General features: G+C 44.9%; 1 protein-coding gene across 5 annotated transcripts in view; it reads right to left on the bottom strand.

The window, feature by feature from the left end:
- LOC112222864 (rho guanine nucleotide exchange factor 2-like) overlaps positions 1-18,639 on the bottom strand; it is a 65,373-nt gene that overhangs the window by 39,351 nt on the left and 7,383 nt on the right. For 2 of the 5 annotated variants that reach the window (XM_042304657.1, XM_042304659.1), the window contains exons 2-6: positions 15,267-15,522; positions 12,055-12,244; positions 8,042-8,276; positions 7,256-7,295; positions 6,901-7,096 (exon numbers count right to left, since the gene is read on the bottom strand). In XM_042304657.1, the coding sequence (XP_042160591.1) occupies positions 6,901-7,096; positions 7,256-7,295; positions 8,042-8,276; positions 12,055-12,244; positions 15,267-15,522 (917 nt within the window). Of the gene's footprint in view, positions 1-824; positions 1,123-6,900; positions 7,097-7,255; positions 7,296-7,615; positions 7,884-8,041; positions 8,277-12,054; positions 12,245-15,266; positions 15,523-18,639 lie in introns of those variants that run through there. The other 3 variants (XM_042304658.1, XM_042304661.1, XM_042304660.1) reach the window with 3 other exon arrangements.

Below are 18,639 nucleotides of genomic sequence, written 5' to 3' on the forward strand. Positions count from 1 at the left end.
TGCTGCAGCAACCAAATCACATGGCGAAGACAGACAACAGATCCCGGGAGATGTTATAACAAATACAATGATTATAAGAATAGGCTATAGGCATCTCTTTGACGTATACCGTTATAGAGCATTTGCAACGGTCTCTCTCAGAAAACAGTTGCACAATATTCATTTTTGAATACGTGTCATGTGTCTAATAGCGTAACTGCATCATTTTACAATTACTGTTCGACATATTATTGATCCGTAATATTCCGTATAGTCCATGACTAGACCAATGACAGGCACACACACTTGCGGTTTTTCCCCCCTCCCCCAAACTATTTCCTCTATCTCGGACAACGTGTTCGAGGTCTCAAGCTTTGGCTACTGTGCCGCACTATGCAACCCCTTTGCCAAGCGATATGGTTTTCTATGATATGCAACGGGCGGGACAAACATTGACAAAGTAGACAAAATCATTAGCATTAATAGTAGTCTAAATCATTATTAAAAAGGTTGTTTCATTACATTGCCAGGTGCCACCATACAAAGCAGGAGTCTAAGGGAGCCCCCTCGTTTCCCCTACTCATCTTGGTATACCCGGAATAAGTAAATGGGGGATTTCCAAGTCATTGCTGTATTTTACTGTAAAGACATCATTATGTATTTATATAATAAACACATGTAGGCTATTATACATGTTAGAATAACCCATGTTACAGAACTATTGATATAGGCTACTAGTGGCCTTCTACATTTTAACAAATCGTTATTGAAAATGCAAATGTATTATCTATGCTATTGAATACTTTATTGAACAGTTATATATCCATATGACGATTCAAACTCACCCGTAAATTGATTTCTTTCATTCTCTCTTGACGCGTTTTTGGCAGCGGTTCAGTAACACGGGACATAACGAGGACGGGATCAACAGAGATTGATCCTCAATTTAAATCAAAGGTGATCTCCAATCCTTCTCTTTCACTTTATTACAATGTTTTCTTAAACGAAGATAAAATCCCAGTTTAACATTTCCAGTGGAACAGGCGACGTCAGATAATAGCGCATGGAAGGCGAATCCGTCAACTTTTCTCCATATGTCTGAGTACGGGCCTGCCTCGAAGAACAACTGAACCGTTTCTCATGCAGGAAATTCAGACTCGGCACTCTGAAGGAGGAGCGAACATTTTTAAGCCGCGCCTCTGAATGCGGAGCTATTCAGACCAAAACACCCCCTTTCCTTCTTTTCACCAACCACAGATTAGTATTGAGTACTTAACCCGCCCACTGGGTAAAGAGACGTAATGAAAAGCCAATAATCAGATTGTGGCTATATTTTTTTGGAACCACACCTCTGGAGGTGAAGGTTTCTCGGAGTGTAAACCTAGGCTTCATATTTAGGGATTAGCTAAATGAGTTGTGCCCATGTACAGTCTATGGTGGCCCCAAATGTTTTACTGTACATTTACAGCACAATTCAGATTATAGTTGTTTGAAACCTCAATTATTAAACTGTGCTACTTGAGCCACATAATGTGAGTTTGCCTGTTGACGTGGCAAAAACATAATTATGAAAACCTCCCATTTGGGCAATGCATGGGAGAGATACCATCTGTTGGGAGGTGATGCCTTAAAGGCAAAATGTGGACTGTAAAAAGTAAAGGTGAATGTATTTGGGAATAGAACAAGGAAAAGAGAAGAATAGTAAAGGGATAGAGGGCATGTTAAGATGGAGAGAAGGAAAATAGGGAGAAGGGGAGGTTAAATAAGGAGAGTGGCCCAGGGCTACATTTAGAGAGCAATGAGAGAGGAAAACGCCCAACCATGCACCCACAGCCAATGGACCTCTGTACAACTCGGTCCAACAAACTGCAATATCACACCATTCATTCTCTCTAACAGGACTGTGCCTGTGTGACCTTGCCTCTTCATCCTCCCACTCGTTTTCAGTCTCTCTGCTTTCAACACAATTTCTACTTTACTGGACGTTCTCTGTCTCCACCTCTCTGAGCATGCACTATGCATTATCACTCTCTGTTTCTCTTTCTTCTTCTTCTCTGGTTCAGTTGAGGGCTATCTGCATCCTTCCTTCTCCACTGTGATCCTCTCCAGCTCCTCCTCCGTCTTCTCAGGTCGTCATCTTCTCTTCATGAGTCCTCATCTGATACCAATTGCCAATTGTCAAACACACACACACACACACGTGTGCGTACATGCGTGCGTGTGTGTGGGAGAGACTGCATGCATGCGTGCGTGTGTGTGAGCGTGTGCGTGCGATGGCTGGCGGCACTTGGGTGGTATGATATAACACACAGGTGTTGGAAATTGTACAATACTTCTATTGAGCATAGTCAACCAACATCACACACAAGTCACTAAGTGACACTGTCACACACTAACCCTCTGAAGAGTTATTGTGAGGGAGACAACAATGCCTCACAATACATAGTGAGTGAGAGAAAGAGAGTGTGTGTGTGTGTGTCTGTGTGTGTGTGTGGTGTTAGAGAATGAGAAAATGTGTAACAGCGTGATAAGAGGGCAACAGTATTCCCTTTCAAAACAGAAAAGAGGAGCACGTCATTTAGCGAAAGAGTCCTCATAAACAATTATAAGCATCTATAACATGACATCACCCTTCGCATAAGAGTTTCCGATATGATGAATGGAAAAACAAAGACCGCGAGAGATAAAGAGAGTGATGGTGGGGAATGGACAGAGGAGAGAGGCTAAGAGCAGTTAGTAGTGAACATGTTGGTATGATAGGATATTAGAGGATATGTAACGGCTGTGGTGCGAGACGTGGGCAGCTTTAATCAGGCAGGGTATATTTGCTTGGCTAATATTCTCTGGCCCTCCGCAGGCTTCTTTATGAGTTTCATATCCGCTGTTCTGCCTGCCTCAGTTTGTTTAAAAACTCCCACTACCTCAGAATGGACATTTGGAATAGGGCAGATAAAAGTGGAAAAGAGAGCGAGAGTTGGAAAGAGGGAGGTTGAAGGGGGTGGGATAAAGAGTGGTGAAGAGAGGAAGCGGAGAGAGATTATCAGACACTGAAAATGGGAGGGAGAATAGAAAATGATGGAAAGATGGAGGAAGAAGGGGATATATGAAAGGGTGAAGAGAAAAGCAAAGGGAGAGAAATGGAGAGGGGACTGTAGATGGGACAGCAGAGAAGAATAGCAGAAAGGGAGAGAGAGAGAGAGAATACGCAGAGAAGAATAGCAGAAAGGGAGGGAGAGAGAGAATACGCAGAGAAGAATAGCAGAAAGGGAGGGAGAGAGAGAATACGCAGAGAAGAATAGCAGAAAGGGAGAGAGAGAGAGAATACGCAGAGAAGAATAGCAGAAAGGGAGAGAGAGAGAGAATACGCAGAGAAGAATAGCAGAAAGGGAGAGAGAGAGAGAGAATACACAGAGAAGAATAGCAGAAAGGGAGGGAGAGAGAGAGAGAATATGCAGAGAAGAATAGCAGAAAGGGAGAGAGAGAGAGAGAGAGAATACGCAGAGAAGAAAAGCAGAAAGGGAGGGAGAGAGAGAGAGAATATGCAGAGAAGAATAGCAGAAAGGGGTGCAAGAGAGAGAGAGAGAATACGCAGAGAAGCGGAGGCATTGAGGGAGGAAAATGGTGTGGGATTGAGACAAATGAACGGAGGAGTGGGGGTGGAGTGACGGAGAGAGAGAGGGGGCTGGGGAGAGAGGGATAGTGGAGGAGAAAAGCCAGTTTGCTGATGCAATCCTGCCACCCGAAGCAGTAACTGCCCAGTTGGGAAAGAGAGAGATTGAGCTAATGGAGAGAGAGCGGGGAAAAGAGAGGGGTAATGAGGGATTGAAGGGAAAATAGTGACTTTGGCCAAGAGTTATTAAATACCAATACATTTTTTTAAATGTACACAAAACTGTTAAGTACATTCACTGTTAAACATAGTGAGACACACACACTTCCCCTGGGACACAGTGAACACACACCAACAAAACCAAGACACATGTTGTCCAGATGTGTTTGCTCTTAAGCGAGGGTCGTGTCTATCTACAGACATAACTTCCTCCTACTCAACATACGCTGAACAACAATAGAAACTCAACATGTAAAGTGTTGGTCCCGTGTTTCATGAGCTGAAATAAAAGGTCCCAGAAATGTTCCATTTGCACAAAAAGCGTATTTCTCTCAAATTTTGTGCACAAATTAATGTATATCCCTGTTAGTGAGAATTTCTCCTTTGCCAAGATAATACATCCACCTGACAGGTGTGGCATATCAAGAAGCTGATTAAACAGCATGATCATTACACAGGCGTTTCTTGTACTGGGGACAATAACAGGCCACTCTAAAATTTGCATTTTTATCACAACACAATGCCACAGATGTCTCAAGTTTTTTAGGGAGCGTGCAATTGGCATGCTGACTGCAGGAATGTCCACCAGAGCGGTTGCCAGATAATTTAATGTTAATTTTGCTACCATAAACCACCTCCAATTTGTCAGTACATCCAACCGGCCTCACAACCGCAGACCACTTGTAACCACGCCAGCCCAGGACCTCCACATCCGGCTTCTTCACCTGTGGGATCGTCTGAGACCAGCCACCCTGACAGCTGATGAAACGGAGGAGTATTTATTTCTGTAATAAAGCCCTTTTGTGGGGGCTTATGCCCACCCAGGCCAACCCATGTCATGTGAAATCCATAGATTTGGGCCTAATTAATTGATTTCAATTTCCTTATACGAACTGTAACTCAGTAAAATCTTTGAAATTGTTGCATGTTGTGTTTACATTTTTGTTCAGAGTAGTATAAGACACATTTGTACAGGTACACTCTTAGAAAAAACCTTGACCCCTTTTTGGTTCAAGGTTAAACCCTTTTTGCTCAAGGTTAAACCCTTTCTGTTCCAGTTAGAACCCTTTCCACAGAGGGTTCTATGTAGAACCCAAAAGGGTTATACCTGGAACCAAAAAAGGGTTATACCTGAAACCAAAAAAGGGTTTAACCTTGAACCAAAAAGGGTTCTCCTATGGGGACAGCCGAAGAAACCTTTTTTCTAAGAGTATATGAATAACAGACTTGTGATCTTGTAATGTGTTCTGTTCTCAGCTCCCTCCAGTCTGAAAGACATGACATATTATCATTATGAGAGTACTGGGCTTAATCTAAAGCCACCAGATGTCTCTGTCTAACATATAGAGCCAGCTCAGCCAGCTCTGTATAACACTGAGGTCAGTAGGAATACAGACTGTCCTGTAGACACACAGCAGAAGCACACTGATTTACATTCCAAAGTAGACTCCTCCACATGCTGACTTCTTGAGACGTCACATGTTATAGTGAGAGAGACAGAGAGAGAGAGAGAGAGAGCTCATAACTGCTGTAGAGAGGAAAGGTCTGGAGAAGTGAGCTCAGTCTCTTTCTTTCTGACTACTGTTCTCTTTCACTCTTCTGTTCTCTTTCACTCTCTCTTATTTGTCTCTTTTCTGTCTGTCTGTCCGTTCATCTCGGTCTTATGGTCTGGAGTCCAGTAGCCACTAAACATACAGCACCAAGGGTGTGGACAAACCTCACATACCTGGTTACACCACACACACACACACGTGCGCAGGCACACACACACACACACAAACACACAAACACACGATGGCTGTTGTCACAGACCAGAAATAGCTCCATCAAACAGGGCCAGCAGCTGTCTGTCTCTAACAGGCCATCTGAGTCGGAGGCGATGATGTCATTGCGTCAATGAACTACTGATCATCAAAATCACAGCCACGTCCCTGTGACATCAGTGGGATTTCTTATCAGTTGGGATGGAGGGCACAATCTGGCAACCCCCCGTGATAAGGACCTCGGAGGAATATGGCAACCCAGAGGGTCTTAAATCAGGGACTGGTAGGGCATTTTTTTTAGTCTCCCTTGCTTTTAGTTTTTTTATTATTAAACAATATACAGACAAGAATACATCAAATGTTACGTATATGAGTGTGTTACATGTCAAAAGAAAATATACATTTTCCAAAAAGTGTAATGGTGCATACTGTTCTTTGGTCGGGCTTATTAGTAGGACAGTAATCTCTGAAACCCAGAATTTAAATCTTGCGTAATTGCATCAGATTCTTGATACTAGTTATGAGACGTCCGTCTGTCCACCAGAGATTAGTAGGACACAAATAACACACATACAAGAACACCAGCTGTACCCAAGTTCAGTTCAAGTGTGGAATGCCTAAATCATCAACTTGGCCATACATCATCCTGCTGAGGGCCACAGTGCTGCTTATTCCACTTCACTCATCATATCCAACTCCCAAAACAGAGTCTCCCCCTGCTGTTTAAAGATTGTCATTACAATAAAGACACACACACACACACACACACACACACACACACACACACACAACCCACTAGTACAAACACTTAAAAATGTTCTATCAGAAATCAAGAGCATGTTGCAATTCAGCTAGCCAGATATCGTCAACAATAATCTAAGCAGCACAAGAGAGAGAGCCTCGCCCAACATAATGAATAATACTGTTGTGGTTACTGCTTTGACAATATTGTTGTACATATATCATTGCTGTAACATTGTGTTACAGTCTTGGCAAACAGCATATGTGTTGAATTGGAGGGCCTTGCCTTGGTTGTGGTAAAATTGATATCGGGGGTGGTTCACAGCTGAATCTAAATAAAGCAGATACTGTCACTTCCTCTCTGGGGGAAGTTCACTGCTGGGACTCTACACTGCAGGGGAAGCTAGCCTACTACCAAACTCCAACTCTCTGTCCTCAGAGATGGTCCTGCACTCTACTCAAGTACTCTACTGCATAGTGACAGCTGTGACAGGGTCACATCCACATGCACCCACAATCACAGAGAGACACAGACACTCAGAAACACACACCCACACTCTCCTCTCTCTCTCTTTCTCACTCTCTCACCTTGCGCTGGACGGCCATCTTGCGCAGGAAGCTGAAGGTGCGTCCCAGAGGCCTTCCTGTCTTCTCCCCCCTCTCCTCCCCGGGGGGAGCACCCCTCAGTCCCTCCGTCCTTCTCTCCTCCCTCCACCTCTCTCTCTCTTCACCCAGCCGCTGCCTCTCTTCCTGCCTCCACAGCTCACCAAGCTCCTCATCCACACTGAGAAAGAGGTGAAGAGAAACATTCAGCCTAGCTTAAAGGAAAAGGTGTGTTACTATGGGTATGTGTATCAAAAAGCAGTCAGTGACAGATGAGATCATGTGCTCTATAGGGTTGTGAGTGAACAACGGTTATCACGAAGAGAGAGAGACAACTCACCTCTGTGTGGAACCCCCAAATACAGAGCCCAGGGAAGACTCTGTGAGACAGACAGACAGACAGATACAGAGAGGAAGAGAAGAGGCAGAAAGCAGAAACAAAGGAAACAAACTTAGTCATCCCATTATCTCAAAACTATCCATCCATCCATCCACACACACACACACACACACACACACACACACACACACACACACACACACACACACACACACACACACACACACACACACACACACACACACACACACACACACACACACACACACACACACACACACACACACACACACACACACACACACACACACACACACAATCCCAGATAGATTGAAGTGCATCGCCTGATAAGTGACAAACCTCTCTCTGCTCTGCAGCTTCTTGGCAAACACAGCTAATCCAAATGATGGCTGAGACCAAGAGTTAACAAACGCATGAAGGCAGACAAGGATGAAATAACAGAAGACAGTTGATTAAAGACCATCAAGGAATGATTAAAACGATCTCTGCCGATGCCGTGGAATGAAAGGATGAATAGTGAACATGCAAAAGATGAAATGAAGAGAGCGAGAGAGGAGATAGGAGAGCCTGAGAACACAGCGCTTTCTGTTCCGTGGCTAATGACAGCAGCAGCCCACAGTGAGAACAAACACAGGAAGAAGGCTTCCGCATAGCTGCACACAGCTAGAAACACACACACACACACACACACACACACTAATATCTGCCCTTCAAAACAGGAGAGTCCCCACACACACTCACAAATGAAGAGTCCTACTGTCCTACCTTGGTAGTGGCGTTGGGAGATGGAATCGGAGTTTGAGTAGGAGCGATGGCAACGCTGATGATGGTGGTGGTTTTGTGAGTGTGTGTAGGGGTGTGTGTGAGGTGTCTGAGAGTGTGTATGAGTGTGTGCGTGGGTTGGAGGGTGGAGGTTGGCTTTGGGTAGCTGGCGCAGACTGGGACTGGCACACAGGGAGGGAGCAGAGGCACTGAAGCCCTGCAGCTGAAACGACTGCTCCTAACACAACACAGACAAGAGACAAGGGCCACAGTGTGTCAGAGAGAGAGATAGAGAGAGGGGAGAGAGCGAGCGAAAGAGCGAGCGAGAGACAGAGATAAAGGGGAGAGAGAAAGAGAGAGTGTATGAAAAGCTCATTCCATAATAAACAAAGACAAGAGCATCAGTGAGTGGCTGTGTGTATTTGCAACAAAATAACCCAAGACGTGCTGCCACTGCTTGCACGAGACGTGTGCATGTGACTGTGTGTGTGTGTTACTGTCTGTGTTCTAAATAAGATTAGAACAGACATACTACTCCTTCTCTGTTCCGCGGGTGATGTGGAGGTAAACCCAGGCCCTGCATGTCCCCAGGCACCCTCATTTGTTGACTTCTGTGATCGAAAAAGCCTTGGTTTCATGCATGTCAACATCAGAAGCCTCCTCCCTAAGTTTGTTTTACTCACTGCTCTAGCACACTCTGCTAACCCTGATGTCCTTGCTGTGTCTGAATCCTGGCTCAGGAAGGCCACCAAAAATTCAGAGATTTCCATACCCAACTATAACATCTTCCGTCAAGATAGAACTGCTAAAGGGGGAGGAGTTGCAGTCTACTGCAGAGATAGCCTGCAAAGTAATGTCATACTTTCCAGGTCCATACCCAAACAGTTCGAACTACTAATTTTGAAAATTACTCTCTCCAGAAATAAGTCTCTCACTGTTGCCGCCTGCTACCGACCCCCTCAGCTCCCAGCTGTGCCCTGGACACCATTTGTGAATTGATCGCCCCCATCTAGCCTCAGAGTTTGTTCTGTTAGGTGACCTAAACTGGGATATGCTTAACACCCCGCCAGTCCTACAATCTAAGCTAGATGCCCTCAATCTCACACAAATCAAGGAACCCACCAGGTACAACCCTAACTCTGTAAACAAGGGCACCCTCATAGACGTCATCCTGACCAACTGGCCCTCCAAATACACCTCCGCTGTCTTCAACCAGGATCTCAGCGATCACTGCCTCATTGCCTGTATCCGCTACGGAGCCGCAGTCAAACGACCACCCCTCATCACGGTCAAACGCTCCCTAAAACACTTCTGTGAGCAGGCCTTTCTAATCGACCTGGCCCGGGTATCCTGGAAGGACATTGACCTCATCCCGTCAGTTGAGGATGCCTGGTCATTCTTTAAAAGTAACTTCCTTACCATTTTAGATAAGCATGCTCTGTTCAAAAATGCAGAACTAAGAACAGATACAGTCCTTGGTTCACCCCAGACCTGACTGCCCTCGACCAGCACAAAAACATCCTGTGGCGGACTGCAATAGCATCGAATAGTCCCCGGGATATGCAACTGTTCAGGGAAGTCCGGAACCAATACACGCAGTCAGTCAGGAAAGCTAAGGCCAGCTTCTTCAGGCAGAAGTTTGCATCCTGTAGCTCCAACTCCAAAAAGTTCTGGGACACTGTGAAGTCCATGGAGAACAAGAGCACCTCCTCCCAGCTGCCCACTGCACTGAGGCTAGGTAACACGGTCACCACCGATAAATCCATGATTATCGAAAACTTCAATAAGCATTTCTCAACGGCTGGCCATGCCTTCCGCCTGGCTACTCCAACCTCGGCCAACAGCTCTGCCCCCGGCAGCTCCTCGCCCAAGCCTCTCCAGGTTCTCCTTTACCCAAATCCAGATAGCAGATGTTCTGAAAGAGCTGCAAAACCTGGACCCGTACAAATCAGCTGGGCTTGACAATCTGGACCCCCTATTTCTGAAACTTTCCGCCGCCATTGTCGCAACCCCTATTACCAGCCTGTTCAACCTCTCTTTCATATCGTCTGAGATCCCCAAGGATTGGAAAGCTGCCGCAGTCATCCCCCTCTTCAAAGGGGGAGACACCCTGGACCCAAACTGTTACAGACCTATATCCATCCTGCCCTGCCTATCTAAGGTCTTTGAAAGCCAAGTCAACAAACAGGTCACTGACCATCTCGAATCCCACCGTACCTTCTCCGCTGTGCAATCTGGTTTCCGAGCCGGTCACGGGTGCACCTCAGCAACACTCAAGGTACTAAACGATATCATAACCGCCATCGATAAAAGACAGTACTGTGCAGCAGTCTTCATTGACCTTGCCAAGGCTTTCGACTCTGTCAATCACCATATTCTTATCGGCAGACTCAGTAGCCTTGGTTTTTCGGATGACTGCCTTGCCTGGTTCACCAATTACTTTGCAGACAGAGTTCAGTGTGTCAAATCGGAGGGCATGCTGTCCGGTCCTCTGGCAGTCTCTATGGGGGTGCCACAGGGTTCAATTCTCGGGCCGACTCTTTTCTCTGTATATATCAATGATGTTGCTCTTGCTGCGGGCGATTCCCTGATCCACCTCTACGCAGACGACACCATTCTATATACTTTCGGCCCGTCATTGGACACTGTGCTATCTAACCTCCAAACAAGCTTCAATGCCATACAACACTCCTTCCGTGGCCTCCAACTGCTCTTAAACGCTAGTAAAACCAAATGCATGCTTTTCAACCGATCGCTGCCTGCACCCGCATGCCCGACTAGCATCACCACCCTGGATGGTTCCGACCTTGAATATGTGGACATCTATAAGTACCTAGGTGTCTGGCTAGACTGCAAACTCTCCTTCCAGACTCATATCAAACATCTCCAATCGAAAATCAAATCAAGAGTCGGCTTTCTATTCCGCAACAAAGCCTCCTTCACTCACGCCGCCAAGCTTACCCTAGTAAAACTGACTATCCTTCCGATCCTCAACTTCGGCGATGTCATCTACAAAATGGCTTCCAACACTCTACTCAGCAAACTGGATGCAGTCTATCACAGTGCCATCCGTTTTGTCACTAAAGCACCTTATACCACCCACCACTGCGACCTGTATGCTCTGGTCGGCTGGCCCTCGTTACATATTCGTCGCCAGACCCACTGGCTCCAGGTCATCTACAAGTCCATGCTAGGTAAAGCTCCGCCTTATCTCAGTTCACTGGTCACGATGGCAACACCCATCCGTAGCACGCGCTCCAGCAGGTGTATCTCACTGATCATCCCTAAAGCCAACACCTCATTTGGCCGCCTTTCGTTCCAGTACTCTGCTGCCTGTGACTGGAACGAATTGCAAAAATCGCTGAAGTTGGAGACTTTTATCTCCCTCACCAACTTCAAACATCAGCTATCTGAGCAGCTAACCGATCGCTGCTGCTGTACATAGTCTATTGGTAAATAGCCCACCCATTTTCACCTACCTCATCCCCATACTGTTTTTATTTATTTACTTGCTCTTTTGCACACCAATATCTCTACCTGTACATGACCATCTGATCATTTATCACTCCAGTGTTAATCTGCAAAATTGTAATTATTCGCCTACCTCCTCATGCCTTTTGCACACATTGTATATAGACTCCCCCCTTTGTTTTCTACTGTGTTATTGACTTGTTAATTGTTTATTCCATGTGTAACTCTGTGTTGTCTGCTCACACTGCTATGCTTTATCTTGGCCAGGTCGCAGTTGCAAATGAGAACTTGTTCTCAACTGGCCTACCTGGTTAAATAAAGGTGAAATAAAATTTTTAAAAAAAAATTACTTTAGCTCATTCATGTCAGCAAATTATATTTATCACACACACACACACACACACACACACACACACACACACACACACACACACACACACACACACACACACACACACACACACACACACACACACACACACACACATCATTCACAGGATAATTCATCTGATGCTTCAATCCTAGCAGTCTGGACTAGGCCTCACCTCAAATGGGGAGAAGAGCTGGGTCTGGCAGCCCGCCTCCTCCTCTGTGAGTGACAGCAGGGAGCCCAGCTCCTGGCCATAGGAGGTGATGGGGGCTCGGCGAGGGTCCCGCCCCCCTCTGCTGAACCCCTCCAGGGCCCCAAGGAGTACCTGCTCCATCTCTTCTGTGTCGAAACCCTCCAGACTCACACTGGGGGAGAGGGTAGTGTCACAGTAGAGTAGTTGAGTAGATAGGAGAGGAGTGGAGTAGAGGTCTAGTAAAGAAAGCAGCAGTCACTCATCCTGAGTGTGTGAGGCTGTAGCTTAGTGATTGACCCTCTTCTTGTTTTTGAGAGTACATTGTGTTGATGACCCGGCTTTATTTGCTGGCGGCTGCACTTATACTTCTGGTTTGTCTCTGAGCCCTCTCTCCCTCCCCCAAATTGTATCCTGTGTCCGTAAAATGTATATAGGTTCAGAACTTTTGTTAAACAGCACAGTTACAAATACAAGGCAAATAGAAATCAAACTAGATGGTCTTCAGAAATAGATGGGAGGGGTCGAGGGTAGCGGAAGGACAGGAGTAAAAACAAACAAAAGATAACCATTGTAAAATAGATGGTGTCCGTAACATTTACATAGTATGTAAACTAAGCAAAAAAAGAAATGTGCTCTCACTGTCAACTGTGTTTATTTTCAGCAAACTTAACATGAGTAAATATTTGTATGAACATAAGATTCAACAACTGAGACATAAACTGAACAATTTCCACAGACATGTGACTAACAGAAATGGAATAATGTGTCAATGAATAGAGGGGTCAAAATCAAAAGTAACAGTCAGTATCTGGTGTGGCCACCAGCTGCATTAAGTACTGCAGTGCATCTCATCCTCATGGACAGCACCAGATTTGCCAGTTCTTGCTGTGAGACGTTACCCCACTCTTCCACCAAGGCACCTGCAAGTTCCTGGACATTTCTGGGGGGAATGGCCCTAGCCCTCACCCTCTGATCCAACAGGTTCCAGATGTGCTCAATGGGAATGAGATCCGGGCTCTTTGCTAGCCATTGCAGAACACTGACATTTCTGTCTTGCAGGAAATCACGCACAGAACGAGCAGTATGGCTGGTGGCATTGTCATGCTGGAGGTTCATGTCTGGATGAACTTGCAGGAAGGGTACCACATGAGGGAGGAAGATGTCTTCCCTGCAACGCACAGCGTTGAGATTGCCTGCAATGACAACATGCTCAGTCCGATGATGCTGTGACACACTGCCCCAGACCATGACGGACCCTCCACCTCCAAATTGATCCCACTCCAGAGTAACGCTCATTCCGTCGACGATCAACGCAAATCCGACCATCACGCCTGGTGAGACAAAACCGCGACTCGTCAGTGAAGAGCACTTTTTGCCAGTCCTGTCTGGTCCAGCGACGGTGGGTTTGTGCCCATAGGCGACGTTGTTGCCGATGATGTCTGGTGAGGAGCAGCCTTTCAACAGGCCTACAAGCCCTCAGTCCAACCTCTCTCAGCCTATTGCGGACAGTCTGAGCACTGATGGAGGGATTGTGCGTTCCTGGTGTAACTTGGGCAGTTGTTGTTTCACATCTGCATGCCTCCTTGCAGCATGCCTAAGGCACATTCACGCAGATTAGCAGGGACCCTGGGCATCTTTCTTTTGGTGTTTTTCAGAGTTAGTAGAAAGGCCTCTTTAGTGTCCTAAGTTTTCATAACTGTGACCTTTATTGCCTACCGTCTGTAAGCTGTTAGTGTCTTAACGACCGTTCCACAGGTGCATGTTCATTAATTGTTTATGGTTCATTGAAGCATGGGAAACAGTGTTTAAACCCTTTACAATGAAGATCTGTGAAAATATTTGGATTTTTACGAATTACCTTTGAAAGACATGGCCCTGAAAAAGGGAATGTTTCTTTTTTTGCTGAGTTTATATGTCACACCCTGATCCATTTCACCTGTCTTTGTGATTGTCTCAACCCCCCTCCAGGTGTCGCCCATCTTCCCCATTATCCCCTGTGTATTTATACCTGTGTTCTCTGTTTGTCCGTTGCCAGTTCGTCTTGTTTGTCAAGTCAACCAGCCCCTGACCCTGAGCCTGCCTGCTGCCCGGTACCGTTGCCCCACTTTTACTGACCCCTGCCTGCCTTGACCTGTCTTTGGCTGCCCCTGTTGGACAATTAAACCATTGTCAATTTGACGTGTCTGCATCTGGGTCTTACCTTGATTCCTGATAGTATAAGCTGGAAGTAGAAGTGTTCTTGTTAATTTGTTTACTCCAATCAGGGGAGGAATGGTGGAGTTAGTGGTGGGGTTAGGGTTAGTGATTTTTAAAAATGATATATATATCTAAAAAAAAAATCTAAATTGTTGCCAACATCTTGGATAAATGGGTGGAAAAAGAACGATAGATAAAGGATAGACAAAGACAGAGAGAGGGGAAAGAGAACATTGCCATGCCCAGTGAATTAGGAGCAGAAGAGATGAGCAAATAAGAGAGTAGGAGAGGGCCAGCTAAAACAGCACTGATAAGAACACCAGCAGTTAGAGCAGGAATGCCAGAGATAACAACAGCATTGACTATATGTGTGGGAAGTTATATACTGGTAGCACTGGTCTTAGATCAGCCATTCCCTAAAACAAATATTAGAACATAGCTATCATAATCCTACACAGTTCACTCCTAAATTCTCGCAGCCCTCCAGGAACATGGTTGAGTTGCAAGCTGTGAATTTAACTCAAATCACTATCTCACTCAAATCAAATCTAAATCAAATTTTGTTTGTCACATGCGCCGAATACAACTGGTGTAGACTTTACTGTGAAATGCTTGCTTATGAGCCCTTAAGCAACAATGCAGTTTAATGTGTACATGAAGGCAGGGTAAAGTGACTAGTTATCAGGTTAGATAATAATAAGAGTAAAATAAAGAGTGGTAGCAGCAAATTGTGTGTAAGTTTGCGATAAAAGTCACTATTGAGCAAAGTTGGGTTGGAACTCGTAAGATGTCACCCTTCTCCGTCGGCACCATCAACCTCTACCCTCGACACTGATGTGAAGTCAGTTTTGGGTTTCCCCGCCCTAATGATAAAGGTTCGAATTTGAGGAAGTTAAGCTGATCCTAGATCTGTCTCTATGGGCAACTTGTAGTCTTGTACCTAAAGCGGGTTGTTGACCACTGGACTAGTAAGTATTGGTTGTTAGTGTGCCACCTACCTGCGTTGCTGGTACTGCGGGGGGCAGCCATACATCATTGCTCCAGGCTGCCAGCTGTGCCTGCGGAGGTGGTCCAGATTGTGTGTGAGACAGTAGGAGGGGGGGGTCCGACGTACTGTCACCCCTCCAGAGGAGGGAGAGGAGGGAGGGGAGGGGCAAGGAGAGGAGGGTGGGGGGCCGGACATGGGATGCAGCGACCTCCCAGATATGACGGGGAGCCTGGGAGACGAGGGGAGTGAGGAGGTGTGGCAATCATCTGACGGAGAGGGGAAGGGAGAGGAAGGGTGAGAGAGAATGGACAGATGTTATGTAAAGGCCTTTATTCATACTTTCACTGCAATTCATTATTTACAAAATACACCTCATGGCAGCTACAGAATCAACTATTAGATTATTATTACAATTTAGTACATGTTAGATTTTGAGGAAGCGTTAAAAAGTTGAAGTTGCTACTAAATTGTTAACTCACTATGTGGTTTGCATGTTGGACTTGTTATGCTGTCATGGAAACAACATGAGGCCACGTCAGAACAAAAAGATATTGCAACTAGCGCACTTGAGAGAAGAGGTGAAACAAAATGCAGCCAAATCCTGTTTCAACCTTCTGTATTTTACAAGAACAATGTGAAACGTTTGATACATAGATGCCACACTCTCAATGACATCCTAAACACCTGGAATGAGATTAAGAAGGATTAAGACCTAAAGATTTGTTAAGATGATCTGCATTGGGAACCAAATGAATAGCAGTGTGTCAAATGCCTGGAACTGTTGCCTACTTCCTGGTCTGTTTTATGATGTAATCATAACTACTTCTTTATTCTAGCTGAGCATAAACAAATACAAAATGGAATCCATACCATATGTATGAGAGTAGGACTGTGCTCAGAGCCCATTGAATAATGTAGTCACAGCAACCTCTAAAGGTGATGTCTTGTCAAGGTCATGGACATCACAATCTATAGGCCTCCTTTTGATGACAGAAAAATTCAACATTTAAATATTGAATCCTTACAGAGTGGTGTGTGTGTGTGCTGCATGCCTTTGAGAGTGAGAGACAAGAGACTAGTAGGGAGGTTGTATATTTAATGAATTCCTTCAACCACGTGTCGTGTATCATGCTTCATGTAATGAGCTTTAGACAGACTCCAGCCCTGCATGGTACAGTATCGAACCACACCCCTGGTGTAAAGTACTTTAAAGTACTTTTTGGGGTACTTGTACTTTACTATTTATATTTTTTGACAACTTGTACATTTTCCCTGTCACCCAAAAGTACTGGTTACATTTTGAATGTTTAGCAGGACAGGAAAATTGTCCAATTCACACACTTATCAAGAGAACATTCCTAGTCATGCCTACTGCCTCTGGTCTGGCTGACTCACTAAACACAAATGTTTTGTTGGTAAATTGTCAGTGTTGGAGTGTGCCCCTGGTTTTCCTTAAATACCAAAAAAAACAAGAAAATGTCTGGTTTGGTAAATATAAGGAATTAGAAATTATTTCTACTTTTACAGTTGATACTTAAGTAATTTTTAGCAATTACATTTACTTTTGATACCTAGGTATATTTAGAACCCAATACTTTTAGACTTTTACTCAAGTAGTATTTTACTGGGTGATTTTCACTTTTACTTGAGTCATTGTCTATTACGGTATCTTTACTTTTAGTCAAGTATTACAATTGGGTACATTTTCACCACTGCCCCACACTGAGGACAACCCTCACTGACACACTCATGCGAGGGCGGAGGTGTATGTTTCATGATTAACGACTCATGGTGTAATTGTAACAACATACAGGAACTCAAGTCCTTCTGTTCACCTGACCTAGAATTCCTCACAATCAAATGCCGACCGTATTATCTCCCAAGGAAATTCTCCTTGGTTATTGTCACAGGCGTGTATATCCCCCCTCAAGCAGATACCACGACGGCCCTCAAGAAACTTCACTGGACTTCATGCAAACCGGAAACCATATATCCTGAGGCTGCATTTATTGTAGCTGGGGATTTTAACTGAGCAAATTTAAGAACAAGGCTACCTACATTCTACATTCTATCAGCATATTGACTGTAGCGCTCGCGCTGGAAAAACACGGAATCACTGCTACTCTAACTTCCACGATGCATACAAGGCCATCCCTTCGGCAAATCCTCCCTTCCTATAGGCAGAAACTCAAACAGGATGTACAGGTGCTAAGGACTATTCAACACTGGTCTGACCAATCGGAATCCACGCTTCAAGATTGTTTTGATTATGCGGACTGGGACATGTTCCGGGTAGCCTCAGAGAATAATATTGACGTATTCGGTAAGTGAGTTTATAAGGAAGTGTATATGAGATGTTGTACCTACTGTGACTATTAAAACCTACCCTAACCAGAAACCATGGATAGATGGCGGCATTCGCGAAACACCGTAAGCGTGAACCACCACATTAAACCATGGGAAGGTCACTGGGAATTTGGCCGAATACATACAGTGTAGTTATTCCCTCCGCAAGGCAATCAAACAAGTGAAATGTCAGTATAGACAAAGTGGTGTCGCAATTCAACGGCTCAGACATGAGACGTTTGTGGCAGGGTCTACAGACAATCACGGACTACAAAGGGAAAACCAGCCACGTCGCGGACACCGACATCTTGCTTCCAGACAAGCTAAACACCTTCTTTGCCTGCTTTGAGGATAACACAGTGCCACCAACACGGCCCGCTACCAAGGACTGTGGGCTCTGCTTCTCTGTGGCCGACGTGAGTAAGACATTTAAACATGTTAACCCTCGCAAGGCTGCTGACCAAGACGGCATCCCTAGCCACGTCCTCAGAGCATGCGCAGACCAGCTGGCTGGTGTGTTTACGGACATATTCAATCAATCCCTATCCCAGTCTGCTGTCCCCACATGCTTCAAGATGGCCATTATTGTTTCTGTATCCAAGAAGGCAAAGGTAACTGAACTAAATGACTATCGCCCCGTAGCACTCACTTCTGTCATCATGAAGTGTGTTGAGAGACTAGTGTCGTGTCTTTACTATCATTAAATTGAAGACTTATAGTTTTTAATCAAAGATTCTCTGTAATTAGTATTACACGATCAACTGATTAATCATGTAACTGTAATTAACTAGGAAGTCAGGGCACCAAGGAAAAATATTCAGATTACAAAGTTATAATTTCCTAAAATAACTTTTCAGATATTGTATCTGATAAATTAGTCTTCGAATTAATGAATTATTTACTTAACCTCACGTTAGTCTCATTCCAAACATCGTAAATTGTTGGTTATCTGCACGAACCTAGTGTTCACTATGAGTCATCCATACATCAATTGTCTTAAATCATTTATTTATTCCTAACTAAGTAATTCACAGAAA

This window comes from Oncorhynchus tshawytscha, linkage group LG23, assembly GCF_018296145.1.
Source record: "Oncorhynchus tshawytscha isolate Ot180627B linkage group LG23, Otsh_v2.0, whole genome shotgun sequence".
Lineage (NCBI taxonomy): Eukaryota > Metazoa > Chordata > Actinopteri > Salmoniformes > Salmonidae > Oncorhynchus > Oncorhynchus tshawytscha.